The following is an 18,408-nucleotide window of genomic DNA, read 5'->3' on the forward strand; positions in this document are numbered from 1 at the left end:
AGAGACAAAACGTTACACGTGATCCTCTTTTCAAATCAAAGTTTATTTGTCTCGTGCGTCGATTACAACAGTGAAATGCTTACTTACAGGCTCTAACCAACAGTGCAAAAATGGTATTAGGTGAACAATAGGTAAGTAAAGAAATAAAAACAGTAAAAAAGACAGTGAAAAATAACAGTTGCGAGCCTATAACTGTAGCTAGGCTACATACAGGCACCGGTTAGTCAGGCTGATTGAGGTAGTATGTACATGTAGATATGGTTAAAGTGACTATGCATATATGATGAACAGAGAGTAGCAGTAGTGTAAAAGAGGTGTTTTCCTTACATGTTCTCCTTACCAGGGGCGGAAATCCCGGGGGGGACACGACCCCCCCATCCTGGGAAAAATATGATTTGTCCCCCCCAATATATCACTGAAACATAACTATGTAATTTAAATAATATTAATAATACGCAATGAAAGCAATTGTGCTGATTATAGACACTTAATAGCGCGTTTTTAAGTTTCAAAAGATTGCGACCCACTCTTTGCCTCACAATGGTTTGATCCACTGGCAAGGTAGCAGAGGAGTCGTGTCTACTGTCTGAAAGGCACTCAATGAACGTAACTGACGTAAAGTTAATCCAGTCAATCGCGCACACACACTAGCTGAATATGCAGAGCTAGCGTGCAAATATTAACTATTAAGCTAGCTAGTACCAATTCCATTTATGTGGCCTCGTCAAAGATGGAATCTTTGCTATCGTCAATTTATTCCGAGATCAGCATGCAGATGATGTAAGTTAGTGCTTCAAAGTCCCTGTGATAAGGTTAGCGATAAACTGAAGTCCAAACTGAACAGAACTACACTCTTCTTCTACCATTGTCTTAAATATATTTAATGGTCTCGTTGCAAAAGCTAAATTGTCGCAAGGGAACTTTTATTTATTTTATTTAACCCGGGTAGCAAAGATTATAGCAAACACCACTGAAACGGAATTGGTGCTCGCTTGCTTTGCAAATTCAGCTATTGTTGGAAGCCAGCCAATATGAAACAAACTATTAAAATTACAAAAGGTTGCAGCATATGTTGTGTAAATGGTGAACTCATACAGCTGTCAACTCTTGTCATTTTAATCCATTTCACATTTGCTAGCTACCTTTTAGATCGAAGCCCAAATAGAATGATAAAAGATAAGATGATAGAAGCCCAACTCCTACTGTAAATAACCTACACACTGTGTGTGTGTGTAGCCAGCCAGGTAGAAAAATGGCAGAAAAATAAAAGACGGACATCAGAGTATTTTTCAGTACACCAAAACGCAAATTAAGAACCCTAGTAGCCTAATATCTCAAAGACTAGTTGATAAAATGTTCATAAGAAAGAAATGAAATTCTAATGGAAATGTTTCACAATGATGTCATTAGGCAGAGCAGGCAACAGATGGCACACAGACAGCAGAGTTGGGGACAGATATGCAGGGACAGACTGGCAGAGACGGAGTCTCAGGTAAGTTTGTTGAGTCTTTGTTTGGCAACATTATGAAAGGTTCTCAATTTTTTTACTTGTAAAATAGGAACATAATTGGAAAATGCCATGGATACCCCCACTCTCAACTTAAACGGGTGACTGAACTAAGATTTGTTAAAGGCAATGGTATTGCTGTTGTGAGTAGTTGTGTAGTTTTGGGTACCGGTAGTTAGGAGTACGGCAAACACCTTATTTCTTTGGTTCCTCAATATACATTTACCATATTACAATGTAGGCTATGTGTTACAGCACTACTTTTGGTGTCCCCCTCAGGAATTGCTCTTGAGAAAATGTCATGTAATTGTCCCCCCCAAAGTTGATATCAGATTTTCGCCCCTGCTCCTTACATTTGTACATTACTGCTACTAATAAACAAGTGTGAAAATTGATGTCATTCAGTTTGGTCTCCCTCATGTGGATAACTGACTGAACTGTGATGAAATGGAGGTAATGGTTTGTGGTTGATGATGCTGGAAATGGTGATCATGATGGTGAGATGTAAAGGAGGATGAAGATGATGGTGACTTCTGCTATCTGTCTTACCACCGATCCATCCTGGTTACAGACAGAGAGAGAGCTCCATCCTAAGCCATAGTACATCTGTTAATGTTCATATTCAAGCGTTATTTGCACAAGGAAGTGTAGGTGAATATTCATGACTAGGGTTGATTTTCAGTAACCTATACTGTTCTCTTTGAAGTAGAAAGAAGAATCGATATAAGTTTAAATATTAGACGTGTAAGCAGAATGAAGGCTGAGCCCATGTGAGTGTACAAAGCTAGATCAACATCAAATTGACCATTGGACATTTAAAAAAACAGAACGAAAGCAGAATCTGTGTTGATGAGGCAAGGCAAAGCAACAAGACATGTCTGGTCTGGGCAACATCTGATCTTTTGAAGGCTACTGGACATGCACATTGGTTAATCATACATAGACAACAACGGTCTAAACTTCTGTAGACCTTTGGACAGGAAAATTAGCTAGTCAGTGATAGGCTCCAGTATGCATGTCACGCCACCAATAGAATATATGCCCCAATGTCTGAGCCAATAAGAGAATGGAAACTAAGGAAGACAACATGATTTGTAAAGTGAGGTGATGACGTTATGTAAGGGTAAAACTGTATAAAAGCCAAGCACTAAGAATGAGGAGGCTGCTTTTTCCACAGAAATGCTCGGCTTCTGTTACTTTTGTAATAAAGTAATTGAATTTACAAGCTCCGGTGTCAAAGAAGTATTTGATTTAATATTTTCCACAACAGAAGTAGCATTTAGATAAATCCTCCATTCCAAGGAAAACCTCCATAGATAAAGAAATATTTGACTTTATAGTAGGTTCATTCCAATCCAATGTTCTCGCATTGTTTAACCTTAACTCCCTTATCATACTTCCACATCCCTGTAAATATTGGTACAAGCCCTAGTACTCTGACACATGGACATAGGTCCAGATAAACTGTTTTTGAAGGAAATAAAATACAGACAACCAATCTAAAAAGCTGATATCAGACCAAGTGGTACAACGGGATCAGACTAAGAGGGGTCAAAGATAAGATGTAGCTTCAGGATGCTCTGGACATACGCTATATTATAAACTGGGTGGTTCCAGCCCTGAATACTGATTGGCTGGCCGACGTGGTATATCAGACCATATACCATGATTATGACGAAACATTTATGTTTACTGCTCAAATTACGTTGGTAATCAGTTTATAATAGCAAAAAGGCCCGAGGGGGTGTGGTATATGGCCAACATAAGGGCAGTTGTCTGGTACTCCGTACTGCGTCGTGCTAAGAACAGCACTTAGATGTGGTATATTGGCCATATACCACACCCCCCCAGGCCTTACTGATTAATTATACCCTGTAGTTCTAAGTATCAACTCTCTAATGCCTGACATACTGTGATGTGGTGAGACAAGAAGCAGCATGCATAGTCACAGGGTGTGTCCCAATAATATCTCCTTCCTCCTGAAGTATACACTCGTTCACTTACTTACTTAGGCCTTTGTATTCTTTGAGGTAAACAGCCCATTGATTTTCAGGCCATCGATGAATCGCCTCCATCTCTTTCGGTCTTTCCGCTCCAGGCGTTGCCATGTCAGACCCTCTGCCTTCATCTCCTGTCCTGTGCTGTCTCCAGGTGGGTCTTCCTCTTTTGTGTTTGCCATATGGGTTCCATGTTAGGGCCTGCTTTGTGACTGATTTATTGTTTGTTCTGAGTGTGTGATCTGCGTGTGTCGTTCACTACTTCCAACAAAATGTAAACGCATGTCACAGTATCCAACGAAGGTGGCGCCCCTCCTCGGTCGGGCGGCGCTCGGCGGTCGTCGTCGCCGGCCCATTAGCTGCCACCGATCTATGTTTCTGTGTCTTTTGGTTTTGTCTGTCTATCCCGCACCTGTTTCGTGTCTGTCATTAGTGGGGGGTTATTTAGTGTGTATTTTCAGTTTGGGTTCTCGTGCGGGATTGTTTATTGTCCACTCAGGACAGTTGTGTGTGTGGCCTGTTTCGCTGGCCTGTGTCAGATTTATTGCCGGGCTGCGCCCCGTGCGCTTTTCCTCGTGTTTTATTTTGGGAATGTGTTTTCCCTGGCGGACTTTATTAAGCGCCCTGTGCCTTTCGGCTATTGTGTTTTGTTTCCCGTGGCATTAAAACACTGTTGCTCCGGCCCTCTGTCTCCTGCGCCTGATTCCGCATCTCCACTGGTCCTAGAATTCCGTGACAACGCAGTGGATTGGTGTAGGTGCGGGATAGAGTTGTGTTTCCATGTTTCTTATAACAGTCATTTTCTGTTAAGTCAGTGAAGGGAAGTGAACTAGTGCACGCTTTGGGAGGACGGAGCGATAATTGGGACGTGGCCACGGTCTTGATATTTGAGAACTAGAGGCAGTTGTGTCACCTTCAGACTTGTAGCTAGATTCTCAGTCCAGTGCAATGTGGCGGACTGACGACAAGACTGAATATCATTGACCGAAAGCATGACACTATATTTACAAATCAATAGAAGATGAAAATCAAACAATAATTGACAGAAGTTTTCCTGTATTTCAACAGTTGATAAGATTTTTGGGAAATGAGGTTGAAGTTTGCTCTTGCAGATACTTATGTGTTATTTGGCCCAGGCACAACAAATGTGTTTGTACAGAGAGTGGGAATAGTCCAAGTTAAGATTACTGACAAACCTTTAATTATTTTTTTCTAATGTCCACACTCAACATGTAATTCCTAATAAGTCCTTTACTTTGGTCACATGTGCCCTGACCTCATCCTTTATAAACAAGTCCTTGGAACTACCCAACTCCACAGACGCTTGCAGGTCCAGACGAAGACAATGATGAAGAAGACGATGCTTCCTCTCCAGCTGATTGTGATGGTTTGTCTGTCTTATGGACAGGCAGATGATTCCACCAACCAGCACTCTACCTCTGATTGCAGCTTTGGTTCTTTCTCTACCCTTTTCTCTGGCCTGTCTGCCGAGGTAGGAAACCTGAGGAGGGAGGTTGAGGACTTGAGAAAGTCACGCAACAGTAAGTCTCTTTGGATTTTTATATATATTTTCTTAATATAATAGTAATTAGATGCACCAGATATAAATGATATACATGCACAGAAAATGAACAATGACAGAACAATGGCCAATAATTAATTATCTGATATGACTGAATAAGTTGATTTGAATTTAAAGGGGAAGTTAAGTATTTTAAAAATGAATGATAAATGGTTACTCAACTTGAAAGTTGTCTATATATGGGCGAAGACAAACTTTAATACATGGGTTGGTTTTCTTTATACTGCCACTACAAACATCAGCTAACTTTAGCCACTCACACTTTATGGAGAGTCTGGATGTTGCATCTGTAGATGCTCTACAGATGGTCATACTATCAACAAATCTGTTGATAAGCAACTGCTTGCTAAGGATAAGGTTAGTGTTAGGGTTAGAAAAAGGGTAAAGGTTAAGTTTAGGGTTAGGGTAGGGGTTAAGGTTAGAGCTAGGGTTAGGGTTAGCAGATAGTTTGTTGAAATGCTACTGATAGTTCTCTAAAGCATGGACTATCCAAATAAAGTGTTACTCTTTAGCCTATGCTAGTTAAACAGGTGATAGAGGCAAAAAAATGTCAATGTCAAATCTACTGAAATCAACTCATTTATTTGTTTTGTTATACCCAGCTGTGGGTGTGGCCTTCTCAGCTGCCCTGAGACCTCCTACCCAGGACAGCCAGGGCTACGGCAACACCGGGCCCTTCCAGGCAGACACCAACCTGGTCCACACTCACGTCATCACCAACGTTGGTAACGCGTTCAGCCCCAGGACAGGTCAGCCGCTGAAATATTATTGCAATTTACATAGACAGCTTTGTCTGGCTGAAACATTCCCAGATAACATATTGGCTTCATAAGAACTACATATCAATGGGTCACAAATCATCTTAAACTGTATTTCATGCTCTATAAAGGATTAATAAAGATACACTACGAGTAAAGCGGGACATTTAGGGTTGGATAACTTGCCGTTATAAATGGTTTAATAATGCTTTATAAATCAGAAATTCTTATAAATGTCCTTGTCGACCCATACAGGAGTATTCACAGCACCAGTAAATGGAGTCTACTACTTCACTTTCACTTCCTATACCTGGAAAAATGAGGCCAACATCGGGGTGGCCCTTTACAAGAACCACGAGGAGGTAGCTCTGGTCTATGAGTATCAGGACAAGGGGGACAATGAAGACTTTGCGTCCAACGGGGCCACCCTGCAGCTGGCCAAAGGAGACACGGTTTCCCTGGTCCTACCGTCTGGTTTCCAGGTGACCGGTAATGCTTTCAGAAATCTCAGCACCTTCAGTGGCTTCCTGCTCTTCCACATTGAAGAAGGACAGTGAGAGACTGAGGGGGTCAGGGTTTAGGTTGGGAGGGTTCTCCACTTAATTTCCACACATTATATTCTCTTTTGCTGTCATTTACATGTGTGTGAGGCAATAAAAGCAATATTAAAAGCAGCAATTGTTTCTTTAGTGAATTCATGTTTTGCAGCAATGACTTTGGTATTGCTCCTTTTGATCATGTTATCAATTTAGATGAATTTAATTTAGATTAGATTAAACCGGGATATGGCAGCAGGTGATTTAAATATATTTGTAGTAAATCAGATTAAGATTAGGAACCCGGATCCACCTAAAGCCCTTGTGACACTAATGATCTCCAATACACATGGAGAAGTCTCTGTCCAAATATCATGGACTATACTTTTATTAGTATTCTTGAAACAGTTACAACCAAATATTGCACATCAAACTATATTTTATAACAACAACTTTACATTGTACAAAAAATTGAAAGTTGCTGTCATTGGGGTGAGACTCGTGGGTTCTTGCTGACGGAGGACAGGGCGGTATCAGCTTCAGAGCCAACTGGTTCTGATGCCCAGGGGTTCAGACCACACAGCAAGAAAGGAACAGCACAGTCCCGGAACTGGACAGAGATAGACAGATACACAACACACTCAGAGGAACAACATGGACCCGGTGGTGGAAAAAGTACCGTATTGTCATACTTGAGTAAAAGTTAAAATACCTTAATAGAAAATGACTCAAGTAAAAGTGAAAGTCACCCAGTAAAATAGTACTTGAGTAAAAGTATAAAAGTATTTGGTTTTGAATATACTTAAGTATCAAAAGTAAAAGTAAAAATCATTTTAAAATCCTTGTATTAAGCAAACCAGATGCCACTATTTTCTTGTTTTTAGAATTATTTTTACAAATGAAGCATGTGTGTTTAGTAAATCCACCAAATCAGAGGCAGTAGGGATGACCAGGGATGTTTTCTTAATAAATGCATAAATTGGAAACATTTCTGTCCTGCTAAGCATTCAAAATGTAACGAGTACTTTTGGGTGTCAAGGAAAATGTATGGAGTAAAGAGTACCTTATTTTCTTTAGGAATGTAGTGAAGTAAAAGTAAAAGTTGTCAAAAATATAAAATAAAGTACAGATACCCAAAAAACCTACTTAAGTAGAACTTTCAAATATTTTTACTTAAGTACTTTACACCACTGCATGTACTACACTAGCTAGATAATACTCAGAAAACACATTAACAACATGGACTAAACTAGCTAGATAATACTCAGAAAACACATTAACAACATGTACTAAACTAGCTAGATAATACTCTCAGAAAACACATTAACAACATGGACTACACCAGCTAGATAATACTCTCAGAAAACACAGTAACAACATGGACTACACCAGCTAGATAATACTCTCAGAAAACACAGTAACAACATGGACTCCACTACCTAGATAATACTCTCAGAAAACACAGTAACAACATGGACTACACCAGCTAGATAATACTCTCAGAAAACACAGTAACAACATGGACTACACCAGCTAGATAATACTCTCAGAAAACACAGTAACAACATGGACACCACTAGCTAGATAATACTCTCAGAAAACACATTAACAACATGGACTCCACTAGCTAGATAATACTCATTTTTAAACAGTACATAACAAAATGCATATTTCATCTTTCAAATTACGATTCTATAATGTCTCTCTTATTTTTTTTATAGAGTACAGAATCATACCTATGCTCATGAATATGAAGACAACAGGGCTGTGTGTATGTATGTGTCTGTGCTTGTAATACACAACCCCCCCCTAACTCTCTGATTCAGAGGGGTTGGGTTAAATACCAAAGACACTTTTCGGTTGAATCCATTCAGTTGTGCAACTGACTAGGTATCCTCTTTCCTTGTGTACTGTATGTGTTGTCCCTCACCTGTCTGTTCATGAACACGTATATGATGGGGTTGTAGACAGTGCTGCTCTTGGCCAGGTACATGGGCACTGTGGCAATGAGCGGGTTGATGTGGAGGCTGGGGTCAAGGATCACAGAGAGGGCGAAGGCCGCGTAGGGCAACCAGCTGAGCAGGAAGGCCATCACCATGACTACCACCATACGCACAACCTGTATCTCCACGCGGGTGGTGCTGTCGCCCTCCAACACCTTCAGCTTGGACACCTGGGACACACACACAAATGAGTACACACACACACAGACAGATGTATAAACACACACACACACACATCCCATGCCCACCTGGTGTAGTGTGAAGAGGATGCGAGCGTAGGAGACCATGATGATGGAGAAAGGAGTGGCGAAGCAGAGCAGGAAGTAAAGGATAATGTAAGACATGTTTCCTGGTTCCCTGCTGTACCAGTTTGGGGAGCAGGAGGTCCTAACCCCCTCCAGTTCAAAGCTGCCCCAGCCAAACAGAGGCGGGGTGTTCCATATAAACGACCACACCCAGGACAGGACCACCCCTCCGACTGCGTGCCTGTGTTACAGTACGAATACATTACAGTTATCTCCATCACACATTTATCCTTATTTCTACGCAACTGCTATCTTTCCCTCTGTATATGCACAGTTACCAGAGTTAAACGGAATACTTGACCTGGTCTGGAACATGACCGCCCCCATTGGTCGACACACCACCACATAACGGTCCACAGCTATCACGGCCACTGAACACAGACCTGCAATACCTGGGAAGACAACATCAAACATGTACACTACATGTACATGCAATAACCCAGCAAACACATCCATTCAACTGACATCAATAGGCCTAGTAGATTAGACAAATCTAACTCTCTCTGCATAGCCAGACACTAATTGAATTTATTTGGGTGAAAACATATACAACTAGATGTACAATGTATTCCCAGAGGATACATTGTACATGTATCCTCTGTTTACAAAGTGGTCCTTGATGGTAACTCACCAAAGAAAGCCACAGCGAAACCCTCCAGCACGCAGCCCAGCCGCCCCATGCTGAAGTAGCCCATAGCGTTGGTGACCATAGTGGGCAGTCCCCCGAACAGAGCACAGCCCAGGTCTGCCACTGCCAGGTTGACTAGGGCGTAGTTCAGAGGCTGGCGCAGCTTCCGGTGTCTCACCGTCACCACGATGACCAGGACGTTCATACAGACCCCGGCCACCGAGAACACACCAATGATCACCGCCAGGATGGTGTAGCCCGTCCTGGAGAGCAGCGCTTCACTGACCGAGCCCGGGGAGGAGGAGATGTTTCCATGGAGATTGGTGAGAAGCTGTCGGTGGTCCATTCTGTTCTGTTTGGGGCAGTGGAGTTGAGTGGTGAGAACTACCTACCTGGCCAGACACCTGTGTTATAATATCTAAGAAACACACTGGAAGGGCATAGAGCCAGCTTTTAGTCCGATGGTATTCCTAATCTATAATAGATAAAGCAGTCCAGTAGCAGATCTATAATAGATAAAGCAGTCCAGTAGCAGATCTATAATATATAAAGCAGTCCAGTAGCAGATCTAGAATATATAAAGCAGTCCAGTAGCAGATCTAGAATAGATACAGCAGTCAAGTAGCAGATCTAGAATAGATAAAGCAGTCCAGTAGCAGATCTAGAATAGATAAAGCAGTCCAGTAGCAGATCTATAATAGATAAAGCAGTCAAGTAGAGGATATATATATATATAAAGCAGTTCAATAGCAGATCTATAATAGATACAGCAGTCCAGTAGCAGATCTATAATAGATAAAGCAGTCCAGTAGCAGATCTAGAATAGATAAAGCAGTCCAGTAGCAGATCTATAATAGATAAAGCAGTCCAGTAGCAGATCTAGAATAGATAAAACAGTCCAGTAGCAGATCTAGAATAGATAAAGCAGTCAAGTAGAGGATATATATATATATAAAGCAGTTCAATAGCAGATCTATAATAGATCCAGCAGTCCAATCGAGGCACTATAGCTGTGTAGTGTAGTAGCCTGGTAATGGCTCTATGGATTCAGACACTCAGAATCTGGACCACTCTGTCCTTATAAAGCTACTCAGCAGAGCTGAGCTGAGGCTGTAGATGATAAGAGATAAGACCAACTAAATCCCTAGATCCGGATTGAGGGGTCAATAATTCAGGGGGGCTCAATTCCTGAGGGATCTCTGATTGCACTTTCCTTGATTCCGAGGGGCTAATTTCCCAAGGAATCTTTTATTGCACTTTCCTTGATTCTGAGGGGCTAATTTCCCAAGGAATCTTTTATTGCACTTTCCTTGATTCTGAGGGGCTAATTTCCCAAGGAATATTTTATTGCACTTTCCTTGACAGCTTGTTGCATGATCCACTGCTAACTAGAGGAGTGGGAGAGGGTCTGCTGTTGCCAGGGACCACCTGTCAGTCAAACTGGCATTGTCAAATCAAATCACATTTTATTTGTCACATACACATGGTTAGCAGATGTTAATGCGAGTGTAGCGAAATGCTTGTGCTTCTAGTTCCGACCGTGCAGTAATATCTAACAAGTAATCTAACAATTTCACAACAACTACCTTATACACACAAGTGTAAAGGAATGAATAAGAATATGTACATAAAAATATATGGATGAGCGATGGCCGAACGGCATAGAAAAGATGCAGTAGATGGTATAGAGTACAGCATATACATATGAGATGAGTAATGTAGGGTATGTAAACATTATATAAAGTGGCATTGTTTAAAGTGGCTAGTGATACATTTATTACATACATTTTTTATTATTAAAGTGGCTAGAGATTGAGTCAGTATGTTGGCAGCAGCCACTCAATGTTAGTGATGGCTGTTTAACAGTCTGATGGCCTTGAGATAGAAGCTGTTTTTCAGTCTCTCGGTCCCAGCTTTGATGCACCTGTGCTGACCTCGCCTTCTGGATGGTAGCGGGGTGAACAGGCAGTGGCTCGGGTGGTTGTTGTCCTTGATGATCTTTTTGGCCTTCCTGTGACATTGGGTGGTGTAGGTGTCTTGGAGAGCAGGTAGTTTGACCCCGGTGATGCGTTGTGCAGACCTCACTACCCTCTGGAGAGCCTTACGTTTGTGGGCGGAGCAGTTGCTGTACCAGGCGGTGATACAGCCCGACAGGATGCTCTCGATTGTGCATCTGTAAAAGTTTGTGAGTGTTTTAGCTAACAAGCCAAATATCTTCAGCCTCCTGAGGTTGAAGAGGCGCTGTTGCGCCTTCTTCACCACGCTGTCTGTGTGGTGGACCATTTCAGTTTGTCCGTGATGTGTACGCCGAGGAACTTAAAACTTTCCACCTTCTCCACTACTGTCCCGTTGATGTGGATAGGGGGGTGCTCCCTCTGCTGTTTCCTGAAGTCCACGATCATCTCCTTTGTTTTGTTGACATTAAGTGTGAGGTTATTTTCCTGACACCACACTCCGAGGGCCCTCACCTCCTCCCTGTAGGCCGTCTCGTCGTTGTTGGTAATCAAGCCTACCACTGTAGTGTCGTCTGCAAACGTAATGATTGAGTTGGAGGCGTGCATGGCCAAGCAGTCATGGGTGAACAGGGAGTACAGGAGAGGGCTGAGAACGCACCCTTGTGGGGCCCCAGTGTTGAGGATCAGCGGGGTGGAGATGTTGTTTCCTACCCTCACCACCTGGGGGCGGCCCGTCAGGAAGTCCAGGACCCAGTTGTACAGGGCGGGGTTGAGACCCAGGGTCTCGAGCTTAATGACGAGCTTGGAGGGTACTATGGTGTTAAATGCTGAGCTGTAGTCGATGAACAGCATTCTTACATAGGTATTCCTCTTGTCCAGATGGGTGTAACACACTGTCCTTATGTGACATAAGAGGAACTTTAGATAACAATGGGACATTGGGATTGACAAGATATCCTGGGGTTATCTACAGTCCTTTCTACTGACTGAACGATGTTATGTCCCTTCATGGGTGAGTGGGGTTTTATCAAGGGCTTTATGATGTCACAGTAACTGAAACAATGATAGATTATAGACTTTTCCTAATGTTAACCTGTGGTATCCAGAAAGATGATGATAGATTATAGACTTTTCCTAATGTTAACCTGTGGTATCCAGAAAGATGATGATAGATTATAGACTTTTCCTAATGTTAACCTGTGGTATCCAGAAAGATGATGATAGATTATAGACTTTTCCTAATGTTAACCTGTGGTATCCAGAAAGAGGCAAAAGGGTTCTAGGAGTTAAGTGTGTGTGTGTGTGTGTGTGTGTGTGTGTGTGTGTGTGTGTGTGTGTGTGTGTGTGTGTGTGTGTGTGTGTACACAGCATATGTGTACAGCTGACCTTTAACCCCATATTCCTAACAGATGCAAGAAGCTCCAGGTAATTCACACATGTTTATTGGATTAAAATGTGTTGCACTCTACAGACATACATTAACGGTGTTATTGACTACAAGCTAGCTAACAGAGGCACGGTCCAAGGCCACAAAACTATACGCCAAATGCCATTCAGGCATCCCAAGTTGATTGTGATACATACTGCCAGTGTTAAAACAACCAGACAAAATCTAAATGTGGTAAAAATAAAACCAACAAAGAACAGATTACATTTTCGTTCTATAATAGTAGCAGGTGAGTCAGACAATGATACTCTCCATCACAGTGTGTCCTCCCTCAGTGAGAATATTAATGAAGGACATCAGTGAGTGTTACTGACTCATTTACATCATGTTAGTCCCTGATTCAGACAGAGACAGTATCCACTGATACAGTCACCTTACCTGGTAACACTCTCAGAGGGTGGAGAAAACAGAGATTCCTGATGTATGGAAAGACTCTCTCAGTGAAAGTGTGTGTGAATGTGTGTAGATGTGTGTTATTGACAGGGTCAGAGAATGACAGCTTTCCTCCTTCCCAGTCTAGCTGCACTCTGATCCTCTTGGGATTCTGTCTCACTGTGAAGGGTGTGAGTGGCTTATTTGGTACATGTATTTTATAATCACCACCACCAAACAACACACCCCAGGATCCATGCCAATAACCATTGTATTCCTTCCTCTGGACAGACTCTGTGATCACACCCAGGTCCCAGCCTTTATTCTTCCTAACATCAATGTCCCAGCTGTGTGTTCCTGAGTTAAAACCCTCAGAGTCCAGGACCATTCTATGGCTATCAAACCTCTCTGGGTTGTCTGGAAGCTGCTGTTCCTCATCACTGTATCTCACACTGGTCAGATCATCAGACAGAATGAGTTCTGGGTGGGCAGTGTTGGGGTCCAGAGTCACTGGAGCTGGACAGAGAGAACACAAACACACTAGATTAATTCATAGGGTAAAACGTTACTGCATATGATATATAATGCTATGTGTTGTTACATACACCACCGTTCAAAAGATTGGGGTCACTTAGAAATGTCCTTGTTTTTGAAAGAAAAGCTTTTTTTTACCATTAAAATAACATCAAATATATCAGAAATACAGTGTAGACATTGTTAATGTTGTAAATGACTACTGTAGCTGGAAACGGCTGATTTTTAATGGAATATCTACATAGGTGTACAGAGGCCCATTATCAGCAACCATCACTCCTGTGTTCCAATGGCACGTTGTGTTAGCTAATCCAAGTTTATCATTTTAAAAGGCTAATTGATCATTAGAAAACCCTTTTGCAATTATGTTAGCACAGCTGAAAACTGTGGTGCTGATTAAAGAACTCAGACTGGCCAATAAAAATAAAAGATTAAGATGGGCAAAAGAACACAGACACTGGACAGAGGAACTCTGCCTAGAAGGCCAGCATCCCGGAGTCGCCTCTTCACTATTGACGTTGTTTCTCAAACTAGACACTCTAATTTACTTGTCTTCTTGCTCAGTTGTGCACCGGGGCCTCCCACTCCTCTTTCTATTCTGGTTAGAGACAGTTTGAGCTGTTCTGTGAAGGGAGTAGTACACAGAATTGTACGAGATCTTCAGTTTCTTGACAATTTCTCGCATGGCATGGCCTTCATTTCTCAGAACAAGAATAGACTGACGAGTTTCAGAAGAAAGTTCTTGATTTCTGGCCATTTTGAGCCTGTAATCGAACCCACAAATGCTGACGCTCCAGATACTCAACTAGTATATAGAAGGCCAGTTTTATTGCTTCATTAGCGCAACAGTTTTCAGCTGTGCCAACATATTTGCAAAAGGGTTTTCTAATGATCAATTAGCCTTTTAAAATGATCAACTTGGATTAGCTAGCACAATGTCCAATGGAACACAGGAGTGATGGTTGCTGATAATGGGCCTCTGTACAATAATGGGAATCTGCACGACTATGTAGATATTCCATTAAAAATCTGCCGTTTCCAGCTACAATAGTCATTTACAACATTAACAATGTCTACACTGTATTTCTGATTTGATGTTATTTTAATGGACAAAATGTTTTGCTTGTCTTTCAAAAACAAGGACATTTCTAAGTGACCCCAAACATTTGAACGGTAGTGTATGTGCACATGATAAGCATTTCGCTACAGTCGCAATAACATCTGCTAACCATGTGTATGTGACCAATACTATTTGATTTGATTACTTATTGTAAGATCCTCTGTAAACGAACAAAACAAATTTACAGTATGTACGTAATTCTAAATATCATTCACTGTCTATTTTTTCAGTATTGGAGAGTTTTAGTGGTGGTCCAATATACACAGGGTACAAAACATTAAGAACACCTTCCTAATATTTTTTGCAATCAGAACAGGCTCAATTCGTCAGGACATGGACTCTAGAAAGTGTCGGAAGCATTCCACAGGGATGATGGCCCATCTTGACTCCAATGCTTCCCAAAGTTCTTTCAAGCTGGCTGGATGTCCTTTGGGTGGTGGCTCATACTTGATACTCACAGGAAACTGTTGAGCTTGAAATCCCCATCCGTGTTGCAGCAGTTCTTGACAAAAACCGGTGCGCCTGGCACCAACTACCACACCACGTTCAAAGGTAATTAAATATTTTGTCTTGCCTATTCACCCTCTGAATGGCACACAATCCACGTTTCAACTGTCTCAAGGATTTAAAATCCTTCTTAAACTTGTCTCCTCCCCTTTACCTACACTGATTGAAGTGGATTTAACAAGTGACATCAATAATGAATCATGGCTTCACCTGGTCAGTCTATATCATTGAAAGAGCAGGTGTTCTTAATGTTTTGTACACTCAGTGTTTAATACCCATTATATCTAAAAGACCTACTCACTGTAGTGAACTACTCCCTGCATCTTCTCCCAGACTCTGAACTGCAGGTTTCCCAGGTGATTTACCACGTCTATCAGCGCTCCTGAAACCCTCTCTGGATCTGGCAGTGTGCACTGGGCTCTGGAAGAACATTCTGGAGTCAGTACCTCTGTGGCCTTACTTTTGATGACTTTTATTTTGGCGTAATGTATTGAGGCACAGTTATTTTGTACCATGGGGACTTTTATTTTGAAAGCAATAGTATTCCCAGGGGCACCTGCTTGTGTCGGGAGAGGGGGGAAGAAAAAAAAGACCAGAGTGAATCTTCATGACTGATTGGCTGCATCTCCTGGTCCAGGAGACATTACACTACAAGTAATAGTTTTCAGTTGTGTTTTGGTGGTGGAGATAGTGTTCAATACCTACAACATGAATTAAGGGTTACACTAGTGTGGGCTTGGATACAGAACCCCAAAGAAGAGAGAGACATAATAAAGTCACCTTACCTTTTCACTGTATCCTGGTAGTTCTGTAGGGAAACAACATAACACATTAATAGATGTATTGATCATAGCAAATCAATGTAAAACATATCAATTGATTACTACAATATTTATTTCATAATTGATAGGGCTGTTGATTTATCAGAGGTAGATTAGTCCTTACCTGCAGGAATGAGATGTCCTCAGCTCCCAGCTCTTTCTCTATGGTTCTGATTGTGTCTGAAAGTGATGATATCTCTCTACTCATCTTCTCAATCTTCTTCTTCATCATCTGACTCTTCTGCTCCTCTTCCTCCTTCAGTGCAGCTATCCTGGCTCTCTCCTCTTGATATAGAAACTGATGAAACTTCTTAAACCCCATCTTAATCAGCCTCTCTGTGTGCTGGGCCTGGCTCTGGACACAGCAGAGAGGAATGTCAAAGATATCATCAATATCTATAATTCCACAGGGTTGTGATACATCTTCACAGTATCATTGTATCTCAGCTTCACTCTGTATTCTTACCTTGATGTGGTTGGCTGTTTGATCACATGTCAGTTTAACTTCTCTAAAGACCTTCAGTTTCTCCTGTAAGGGCTCCAGTGCAGTTTTGAGTTCCTCCTGGAATGAAACAACATCATAAAGAGGTGCTGTGTGTAAAAGGAGTGGATTGGAACACAGATCTGAATTCACATTGACTGTATGCACATACAAAAACATAATTAGGTGGGTGCTTATATTCTAACATATACAAGTGTGTATTAATACACATGTGAATTGGAAGGGTGGTTTGTGTATCTCCACCTCCAGCTGAGAGGAGAGGATGGTAAAGGTCTGCCATTATCAACAGCACAATTAGGCTTAAGTGCACATCAACCGGTTTTTCACCGTGTCAGTTCAGGAATTCAAACCAGCAACCTTTTAGTTACTGGCCGAACACTCTAACCGCTAGGCTACCTGCCACCCACATAGTGGAAGTCAAATCAAATCCAACTTTATTTATCGCATGCGCCGAATACAACAAGTGTAGACTTTACCATGAAATGCTTACTTGACAAGCTCTTAACCAACAGTGCTGTTCAACAAGAGTTAAGAAAATATTTAGCAAGTAGACTAAAATAAAAAGTAATAATAGAAAAGTAACACAATAAGAATAACAATAATGAGGTTATATACAGGTGGCACCGGTACTGAGTCAGTGTGTGGGGGTACAGGTTAGTTGAGGTCATTTGTACATGTAGGTGGGGGCGAAGTGACTATGCATAGATAGTAAACAGCGAGTAGCAGCAGTGTACAAAAGGGAGGGGAGGGGGGGGTCAATATATATTGTCGATTGTTGATTTAATTAATTGTAATGATAAATACATCTCCTACCTTATGATCCAGTACAGCTTCATCTATTGGACAGCAGTCATGGGTTTTATGCTTTTTTGAAGTTTGACACACAAAACAGATGGGCTGTTTATCCTCCAGACAGAAGAGCTTGAGTTTCTCACTGTGCAGACTGCAGAGCACCTCAGCCCCTGCTGAAGCTCTCTGGCTTCTATCCTGTAAGTAGGACTCACACAGGTTCTTTAAAACCAGGTTACAGGGGGGGAATTCCATTAATGATTTCTTTCTGCAGACTGGACATTCCCAAGATGTCTTCTGTTTCCAGTATTCCTCCAGACAGGCTTTACAGAAGCTGTGGCTACACAACAGGACCACTGGATCATTGAAGATGTTACGACACACAGGACAGGAGAAATCAACCTCGGAGAGGGAAGTTTTAGAGGCCATTGCTCACTGCTTATCTCTGTTATGAAGGTTTACTTTCACTTCTGACAACTCTTTTGACTAAGGTTCACTTTTGAAAACTCATCTGAACTTAGAAATCTGTGTTTTCCTGCCGGTGTTCTTTAGTCTTCAATTGTTGTTTTGATTCTTGGTTGTTTACAAAGAATTCTAAATAGCTGAATGTTACAGCGCTGTTCTGTTGTGAGCTTTTCTCCTTCCTGTTAAACAAGAGTAGGGTGGAGCTCTCTGCTGAGTTGTCATTTATATCAGTTTCAGTCTGTGCAGAACACTTCCACTAGATGTCAGTGTTTACTTAAATAGAACTGGATTTTATTGCTTCAAAATGCCAGGTTATGAAATTTACCAAATAAACTGATCTAAGGTTTCTCCTCATCTGACTTGACTGTTAGCTGAATTCTGACTATCTATGTCTCTGGTCAATTCAGCACCATGGACAGCAACTGTATGGAAGTGCCAAGCAGTCAACTTCAGCAGCTGAAACTCCTACATTGGATTAGCTTTTACATTCAGTCTGCCCAGTGGCGGATTTAGGTATAGGTGACATGGGCAGCCGCCCATGGCGGCATCTTGCTGGGGGCGGCACGGGGCACCCGCTCAA

At 41.7% G+C, this 18,408-nt stretch overlaps 3 protein-coding genes across 5 annotated transcripts; 1 reads left to right on the forward strand and 2 right to left on the reverse strand.

Annotated features, from left to right (window-relative positions):
* Positions 1-1,454: 1,454 nt before the first annotated feature.
* Positions 1,455-6,518, forward strand: LOC115168537 (heavy metal-binding protein HIP). 2 transcript variants are annotated; one of them, XM_029723916.1, is made up of 5 exons: positions 1,455-1,492; positions 3,561-3,658; positions 4,800-5,045; positions 5,689-5,835; positions 6,100-6,518. In XM_029723916.1, the coding sequence occupies exons 2-5, from the start codon at positions 3,568-3,570 to the stop codon at positions 6,399-6,401; spliced, it is 786 nt and encodes a 261-aa protein (XP_029579776.1). In that variant the 5' UTR covers positions 1,455-1,492; positions 3,561-3,567; the 3' UTR covers positions 6,402-6,518. The 2 variants fall into 2 exon arrangements, with proteins under 2 accessions (XP_029579776.1, XP_029579777.1); XM_029723917.1 differs by having other exon boundaries at positions 1,456-1,492; positions 3,546-3,658.
* Positions 6,519-6,734: 216 nt separating this feature from the next.
* parapinopsina (parapinopsin a) lies at positions 6,735-10,823 on the reverse strand. Its single transcript, XM_029723918.1, has 5 exons — positions 9,320-10,823; positions 8,990-9,080; positions 8,632-8,869; positions 8,311-8,553; positions 6,735-6,990 (listed from the first exon to the last, which is right to left on the reverse strand). Exons 1-5 carry the CDS (start codon positions 9,660-9,662, stop codon positions 6,865-6,867), a joined length of 1,041 nt encoding a protein of 346 aa, XP_029579778.1. The 5' UTR covers positions 9,663-10,823; the 3' UTR covers positions 6,735-6,864.
* A 1,868-nt stretch (positions 10,824-12,691) lies between these two features.
* Positions 12,692-18,176, reverse strand: LOC115168539 (zinc-binding protein A33). Of its 2 annotated transcripts, XM_029723919.1 has the most exons (6): positions 17,388-18,172; positions 16,539-16,634; positions 16,197-16,427; positions 16,037-16,059; positions 15,553-15,671; positions 12,692-13,606 (listed from the first exon to the last, which is right to left on the reverse strand). In XM_029723919.1, the coding sequence occupies exons 1-6, from the start codon at positions 17,790-17,792 to the stop codon at positions 13,059-13,061; spliced, it is 1,422 nt and encodes a 473-aa protein (XP_029579779.1). In that variant the 5' UTR covers positions 17,793-18,172; the 3' UTR covers positions 12,692-13,058. The 2 variants fall into 2 exon arrangements, with proteins under 2 accessions (XP_029579779.1, XP_029579780.1); XM_029723920.1 differs by lacking the exon at positions 16,037-16,059 and having other exon boundaries at positions 15,553-15,697; positions 17,388-18,176.
* Positions 18,177-18,408: the final 232 nt, after the last annotated feature.

This window comes from Salmo trutta, chromosome 30 (assembly GCF_901001165.1).
Source record: "Salmo trutta chromosome 30, fSalTru1.1, whole genome shotgun sequence".
Classification (NCBI taxonomy): Eukaryota; Metazoa; Chordata; class Actinopteri; order Salmoniformes; family Salmonidae; genus Salmo; species Salmo trutta.